The following is an 8,833-nucleotide window of genomic DNA, read 5'->3' as shown; positions in this document are numbered from 1 at the left end:
ATATAGCGGACCAGTTGAGCACAAACAGGTTAGCGTGATTTGGCATCCTTACACTTCCGCCTTTGTAACCCCGCCCTCTCCACATAGCGCCCCCTTCTTCATAGCTGTCTCAGTTATGTCTGTCACATAAAGTCACGCGTTTCTTCTCGTAAATTTAGAACTCTGTTCTCGTAATGTTCCCACTTTTCTTGTAAATTAATGCATTTATTTTCGTAAATGTACGATGTTATTCTGGAAATTCCAGATTATTTTAATACATCGTAGTAACAGGCATTGCCTGAGACAGCTATGAGAAGGGAAGCTAGTGTGACCTTTGGCCTTGGTTACTTTGGTCTCGAAATCTGAGATTGTTCAGAATTTCATTTTATTTACATAATAATTTTGACAGTGAGTCAAAAAAAGACATCCTACATGATCCTAATTTGTCCCAAATATTCCTAAATATCACATAAAATCCTAAACATATTTATCTGAATCCCAATTTCTTATGTATACGATAGTTTTTTTTTTAGATTGATATGCCGTGCTTACATCTGATGGATACTTGCAGGTGAAACTATGGCAGCTGAGTTGTATATTTGTATAAATGATACAAATTTGAATGTTAAATATAAATGGATAAAAATGACAGCTTTATCCTTTATTTATTTGTTGCAAACAAACAAAATGTAGCTGTGGCAGGTTTTTATCCAAAAACAACAATATGCTTTATGACATAAAACTTAACATGCTGAATGAAACACCCCCCCCATTTTCAGTGGCAGTTGAATAAAACGGGATGTCACTGTACATACGTAATATCTGCGCATTATGGGAGGGGGGGTGCAGGGTATTAAATAAGCCTTGTGGTTTTCATTTTTTGGTGTTTAAAAGTGCTTATAATCGCAGCGTGAGGATTCACAGCAGTACTGTATATATATGTATTCATGGGATGACTTTTCCACACATAAACATATATCCTTTACATACCCCAAAATGATTCATACTTTGTGCTTCAGAGTGGCCCCCAACGCAGTATCAATATTTGTATTTGTTATTATATATATACTGGAGGATTACATGCCAGTAGATTGCCATTTCATTTTCATGCTTCATTAAAAAAATGAAAATACGATACGGACTAAAAGCGTAGCCCAATTATCGAGATATGCACCGTGCTTTGTACCTGTGGCGGTCATCTCATGTAAACATTAATTATGACAACAACTGATGGACAAGTTGGTGATGGTATCATCCAAAAGTAGAACGGCAGAGTCAACTGACCTTGCCTCCCAGTCCGTACATTGCATTTTCCTTTGTGTTTATAGTTTGTGTATGTATTCCCTTTCATAATGATATCATTGGAAAACCGGAAAGGAAAATGGAGAAATGAAAGAAATTCCCTCATCAAAATGGTGGATGATATGCATACATTTTATTAACCCTTAGATGCATAAGTGGGTCAAAAATGACCCGGTCAGGTTGTTTTCTTGAAATATTTTTGTAATGAAAATGTTTTTATCATTTCATATTCCAGGTATTCCTCAAAAAACATGTTTTTGATATCACGCCATTCACATTTTTAACTTATCTTTTATACATTTTAAGAAATGGTTGTTTTTGTGTTACTACCCCAACCTTCCATAAGTGGGTCAAAAATGACCCGGTCAGGTTGTTTTCTTGAAATATCTTCGTAATTAAAATTTTTTATCATTTCATATTCCAGGTATTCCTCAAAAAACACGTTTTTGATATCACGCCATTCACATTTTTAACTTATCTTTTATACATTTTAAGAAATTGTTGTTTTTGTGTTACTACCCCAACCTTCCATAAGTGGGTCAAAAATGACCCGGTCAGGTTGTTTTCTTGAAATATCTTCGTAATGAAAATTTTTTATCATTTCATATTCCAGGTATTCCTCAAAAAACATGTTTTTGATATCATGCCATTCACATTTTTTGCTTTTATACATTTGAAGAAATTTTTGTTTTTATGTTACTACCCCAACCTTCCATAAGTGGGTCAAAAATGACCCGGTCAGGTTGTTTTCTTGAAATATTTTTGTAATGAAATTTTTTTTATCATTTCATATTCCAGGTATTCCTCAAAAAACACATTTTTGATATCACGCCATTCACATTTTTAACTTATCTTTTATACATTTTAAGAAATGGTTGTTTTTGTGTTACTACCCCAACCTTCCATAAGTGAGTCAACAATGACCCGCATGCAATTTCTATGGAATCCAATAGAAACCTTTGATTCTTATCAACTTATCAACTCCTAAATATAATACTAAATATCATACAAGTGATTATTCCTAACCAAAATGGCAAAATTGGCATAAAAATGCATTGATTCTAGTATGGGTGATTTTTGAGTGTAGGGTCCAGTCACTCGTGCATCGAAGGGTTAACACAAGTCCGAGTGTCACTTTGTTATTTCTTAATAAAATCCCTTTACCTGAAGATTCGTCCAGGGTGTGAATCATTTTGGGTGCAAAGTGCATATGTATACTCGACTACGCTGCAGTGTGTTGTGGGAAGTGCAGGGTGGGCGGGGCTTATTTTTGGCAATGCTGAGTGTTGTAGCTCTGCACTCGAAGATGGCAAGTCATGCTTTTAGGAGTACTGGTACTCCTCTGCGCTGCGTCTTCCAAAGTCCAACCATCCCTCGTAATCTCTGTCGCTTATCCTGTGCTGGGGGGCGGGACCGACGGCTCTGCTGGTGATGGACGATCTGCTTTGGTAGGGCATGCCTGCAGAAGGCCGAGACACATCATGAGTCCACAATTCAGGTTCTGGTATCTTCTGGAGGGCAGTCTTTCAAACGTATGGTTGGCCCGGGTCCTGGGACTTATACCCCGTAGCGACTTTGTTATGTTTTTCTTTTACACTGACAGCCACAAGAGGGCGCTGTAGACTTGTGTGACAGTAGCTGCTACTCCTATCCCTCATGTACCACTGAAAGTTTACAATGTAAACATCGTCAACTAGGAAATACAGAACACAAATACCCCCCCCCCCCCCCCCCCACTCATCCCCCAGTATAAAAATAGCTAAACAAACTAAATATACTGCATTCAAAAGACGCATTCAAATACATCACGATATAGTACTATACACTGGTCACTAGGTGTCAGTAATGTTACTGTAATTTTCAACGTGACACACAAGCACCAGACTTTATATGGCACAATAATCCCAAATAAAAAAACGGACCGCCGTTCCGGTCGTAATAATAAATAAATCGTAAACATTTACTGTTATTAGTCTCCTACGTTAGCTAACACAAGTCTAAAGGTGACTATAGGGGTGTTAGTTCATGTCTAGAGGGCTCTAGTAATGTATCTATGCTAGGTTGTTGATGTTTGTCTAAAATCTTTGCATTGGTAAAACCGGCCCTGTATTAATATTTAATCCTACTATATCATCATATCGATAACAAAATATTAGCATCACATTCAACATCGCCCACCTCCAGTTAGCTACGCAAGCCGTGTCTCACTGAGCGACCCCTTAACAGAAATACGTCGTGACAAGAAAAGCCAAGGTCAGGCGGTAAAACGGAGGATGGAAGGAAGCGAGAGGCAGGCGGTAAATGCCAGATGGCGGGACGGCGGCACAGCATGGGTACGGAATGTAGAAGAACAACAAAAGCTAGCGGCGACAACGTCCTACAGACATATCGGCCATGTTCATCAAGCCTGTGATCCCTCACCTTTCCTGGAGATGAGTCTGGCCAGGAGCAGTTTCAGGGTGTTTAGAGCCTCCATGTCCTCCTGGGCTTGGTTGGAGTCGCCGAGCTGCCTGGAAGGAGGATCGGCGGAGCGGGTTTGGCGTGTGCGGTTACTCGTGTGGTCGTCTGACACCACCACCGTACCATCAGATCTGTGGGGCTGCACATGATAAAACAAACGAGGACGGCTCGTTATTTTCCAGGTTGTGGTGTTTTGTTTATGTACACATTTGAGTATTTTTATACTCTTATGAACTACAATTTATGGGGGACGGATTACATGGACAGATGGGGCTCAGAAGTGAGACATCTCAAGTGGTACTACTGTCACTTGCATGTGTGTGTGTGTGTGTGTGTGTGTGTGTGTGTGTGTGGACCAACACTCAACAAGCATCCATTTCGATGGGGACATTTCCCCTTGCTAACATTTGAGTGAGTAACATTTTGAATATTTTCGTAGTTAAAGCAGAGAAAACCTGTTTCTGACCTTCTAAATACTTAAAAAAATAATAATAATAACATTAAAATTAAAAATTAATAATTATACATTATTAGAGTCCTTCAGGCATGAAGTAGCACCCCTATAGTTACATTTACATATGTATTACCCAATATAGTCGACATAAAAAGAGTAACTAAGCTATTTTTGTAGTTAAAGCAGAGAAAACCTGTTTCTGACCTTCTAAATACTTAAAATAATAATAATAATAATAATAATATTAAAATGAAAAATAAAATTAATAATTAGACATTGTTAGAGTCCTTTAGGCATGAAATAGCACCCCTATAGTTACATTTACATATGTATTACCCAATATAGTCGACATAAAAAAGTAACTAAGCTATTTTTGTAGTTAAAACAGAAAAAAACTGTTTCTGACCTTCTAAATACTTAAAATAATAATAATAATAATGATAATAATAACATTGTTAAAATTAAAATTAATAATTAGACATTGTTAGAGTCCTTTAGGCATGAAATAGCACCCCTATAGTTACATTTACATATGTATTACCCAATATAGTCGACATAAAAATAGTAACTTAGCTATTTTTGTAGTTAAAGCAGAGAAAACCTGTTTCTGACCTTCTAAATACTTAAAATAATAATAATAATAATAATAATAATAATAATGATAACATTATTAAAATTAAAATGACTAATTAGACAGTATTAGAGTCCTTTAGACATGAAATAGCACCCCTATAGTTACATTTACATATGAATTTGTGTGTTTCTTTCGGCTTTTTCCTGGTTTCGGAGTCACCAAAACAGATCATGAAAACTGATATTTAAAAAAAGCCATATTAAACACATGATGTGTGTTATGTCATGTTACATATATCGGTATCGGCTGATATCGGTATCGGATATTGACTGTTGGACAATATGGTTTTTTGGCAAAAAAGCCGATATCAAATATCCGAGTACGATCACATCAAAACTCAACTCAACATGAGGATGGATTGATTACCCGAGACTTGGTGCTAGGACCATGGAAATAAAGCAAAAAAAAAAACAGTCATGCAGAACCTTATTTTATGTAATGATGTAATCATACATGCAAAATCCTCCAAGAGGTATTATCTTAGGAGTGATGAATCGTGTCGGCTGTGCATTAATTCCTGCCTTTCCTTTCTTATGCAGACCATACAAACATACGCTTGTTTAAATGACGACTTTTTCCCATATGGACATAATGTGCCATCCATAATAAGCCATGGTGTGTGTGTGTGTGTGTGTTTACCACTTACAATGGACTGTGAGGGCAGACTCAGCGAGACCCTGGACACAGCAGCCAGGAAAACCACCAGGTAGATAATGACATTCATGCCTGCAGGCAAGAAATGGAGAAAAAAAAACCAAAACCTACCAAGTTAAAATAAAGTCCAAAAATATATTTTTACTGTATGTGCAACTTCTCAAAAATATTGTTTTGTCATCATTTCACATTCACACACACACACACACACACACACACACACACACACACACACACACACACACACACACACACACATACACACACACACACACACACATCACATGTACATCATGGTTGCAATGAAATCAAACTGCAGCATCAGCAGAGGTAACACAACCTAAGTGTATTTACATTAATAACATATTGATCCATTCCCAAAAACATTGATTTTCTTCCAAAAGAACATTATTGACGATATTGTTACACTACTAATAATTATTCAACAATTATTGGATCAACATGAACCAACCCCAAACAATGGATGGCTTGGTCCTCAAAACACAAAGATAGCTGCCAAAACAGTTGTTGATTAATTGCATCATCAATTAATCATTAATCGGTGATTAAATGAGACACAATTTTTTTGCATTAAATCAAATTATTAAAAAAAACAACATGATTAATAACCCAATATACTACAAACAATGTGCATTATTTTATGTCCATATGCTGCTCGTCATCACTGGGGGTATGCTGGAGCCTACCCCAGACCAACAACCACTCATATTCATACCTATGGACTCCAAACTCAGATTTTCCTAATCTTCTAACTCATTATTATTTAAAGCAAAAATTTAACATTTTTTATGTAATTTTTGCCATTCATTCATGACCTAAAAGGGTGCTAATAATTTTGTATTATGCATTGTATGCTATTCTATGATGTAAACTCTAATAACATTAATTCACAACATGGGTTTAATATCCTCATAATTCATCATCCTAAATGATTCAATACAACATAAGCATTAATGTACATGTTATTTTTAACTCTACTGATGGATAATATTCATACATATATGCACCCCTTGCTCAAAGGCATGCATTCTAACTCACTGAACAACTAACAAACTAGCAGGTAAAATATCTGAGACCCAGCCCATCAGATAAATATGTGTAATATAATAATATAATAATATATTAATATGATAATAATAAGAGTAACAGCTTACCTGCAGCTGTCAGTGTTGGCGCGTAGAAGGATGCTGAGCTTTGCTTCGCTGGTCGGACTGCGAGTGCAGGAGGGAGTGGATGCAAGCTTTTATATTGACACACAGCAGGAGGGGGTGGAGTCTAAGAAGGTAGGAGGGGCTTAGTGCTGGCGTAGAAAACGAAGCCACTGACGCACATGAACATGAACATGAACGCGTCCAAATGCTGTGACACGCATCTGGAGATATAGTCCAAGTAGATGGACGTTGGAACGAACGTGAACGTGAACGATATCTCACGTCCTGGAATTGGACACGAGGTACTCGCACTTTCAATTTCACTGAGGGCAAAACCCCGAGGAGTTGGGGACATGTGTCAGGTTGTGCTGAACCACGAGGGGAGGGCCAATGTTTTTCCAAGTTGGCCTCCTGATCTTTCTTGGTCACTGATGGAGGTTCAGACAAGATGGACCCCGAGAGAGTCCTGGTGTCATTTTCACTCTTTGGGAAGAAGGCTGTAGTGCTACCACGACGCTCTGTACTCGGTGAAATTGCTTCCAAATTGTCCATAGGTATGAATGTGAGTGTGAATGGTTGTTTGTCTATATGTGCCCTGTGATTGGCTGGCCACCAGTCCAGGGTGTACGCCGCTTTTCGCCCAAAGACAGCAGGGATAGGCTCCAGCACCCCCCTAACCCTCGTGAGGATAAGAGGTAGAAGGTAGGCTTCACTAGAGCCTATCCCAGCTGCAACTAAATCAAATCTTGTCTGTTTAGCTGAACATGAAAGTAACATTACTGACACCTAGTGGCCAGTGTAGAATACTACATAGCAACACGTGTTTGAATGCATCTTCTGAATGCCTTATATTTCTATTATATACTTAATGTATCCATTTTTATGCATGAAAATTGATAATTTTGGCGAAATAAACATGACATTAAAAAATATAAAATTTATAACACAGAAATTCATTTATCACGGTCGAGTCTGGAAGCAATTAACGAGGGATTACCACATATGTGCTACTGTTATAAAACCCACAATGTATGTATCTTTATGACTTTATACTTAGTGTTTTTTAATGTTGAGATTCTACACTTGGATCAGCTGTCCTTGAACGCACCATAGTTGGGTGCTAACATGCTAGCACTAGCCGTGACACTCACACTCGCCACAAATCATTCATTAGTGGTGAGTAACGATCCATTTTAAATTATTTAAATTATTTGAAGCGTATTTATTTTATTTATTATTTTAAATATGGGATGTTGCAGGTGGTCGAGTGGTTAGCGTGCAGACCTCACAGCTAGGAGACCGGGGTTCAATTCCACCCTCGGCCATCTCTGTGTGGAGTTTGCATGTTCTCCCCGTGCATGCGTGGGTTTTCTCCGGGTACTCCGGTTTTCCTCCCACATTCCAAAAACATGCTAGGTTAGTTAGCCACTCCAAATTGTCCATAGGTATGAATGTGAGTGTGAATGGTTGTTTGTCTATATGTGCCCTGTGATTGGCTGGCCACCAGTCCAGGGTGTACCCCGCCTCTCGCCCGAAGACAGCTGGGATAGGCTCCAGCACCCCCCGCGACCCTCGTGAGGATTAAGCGGTAGAAAATGAATGAATGAATGAATGTTGCAGGTGAACAACGGCAATTGAAGAGAGAAGGGGAAGGTTCTGACGCCCAATGTAATCTAACAATTCCAACAGTCCTGTTTATTGCAAATGTTGTCAAAGCTTTGTTCCCCATTTGCCACTTCTTTTTGTTTCATTTTCGTCCTACGGTGTTCCCGTTTAAGATGAATTTATTCTTTTAAAACTGCTGCTGAACATTTTCTTCAATATCTTTGAACCACTTGAACGCTGCACAACCTTCACGAGCCTTCAAAGCGAAACAAACATTCCATCTTTTGTCTGCCATAAATCTGCGAAGTACTGAAAGTACGTGCGGTGGCAGAAAGCAAGCGTGACGCCATAAAAGTGTTTTCTGGAACAATCCGCTCGTCCTTCGTACTTTGGTGGGAAAAAAACCACAGACTTGAGGTTAACGTGGTGCGTTTGTAATGATGGGATTGGTTTTTAAAAGGCTCATTAAAGCTGCAATAAACACTGGAACTCCATCTTTGAACCGAACATCACTCATCTTTAAATATGAGACATATTTCATCTGATCCAAGATATCGGATATTTCTTTCAATT

General features: G+C 38.2%; 1 protein-coding gene across 1 annotated transcript; it reads right to left on the bottom strand.

The window, feature by feature from the left end:
• Positions 1 to 39: 39 nt before the first annotated feature.
• LOC131105213 (cholecystokinin-like) lies at positions 40 to 7,985 on the bottom strand. The gene is made up of 4 exons (XM_058053099.1): positions 6,659 to 7,985; positions 5,476 to 5,555; positions 3,703 to 3,880; positions 40 to 2,740 (listed from the first exon to the last, which is right to left on the bottom strand). The coding sequence occupies exons 2-4, from the start codon at positions 5,551 to 5,553 to the stop codon at positions 2,604 to 2,606; spliced, it is 393 nt and encodes a 130-aa protein (XP_057909082.1). The 5' UTR covers positions 5,554 to 5,555; positions 6,659 to 7,985; the 3' UTR covers positions 40 to 2,603.
• Positions 7,986 to 8,833: the final 848 nt, after the last annotated feature.

Source organism: Doryrhamphus excisus, chromosome 17 (genome assembly GCF_030265055.1).
Source record: "Doryrhamphus excisus isolate RoL2022-K1 chromosome 17, RoL_Dexc_1.0, whole genome shotgun sequence".
NCBI classification, from domain to species: domain Eukaryota; kingdom Metazoa; phylum Chordata; class Actinopteri; order Syngnathiformes; family Syngnathidae; genus Doryrhamphus; species Doryrhamphus excisus.
Note: the sequence above shows the minus strand (reverse complement) of the source record. Positions and strands in the feature narration are given on the sequence as shown.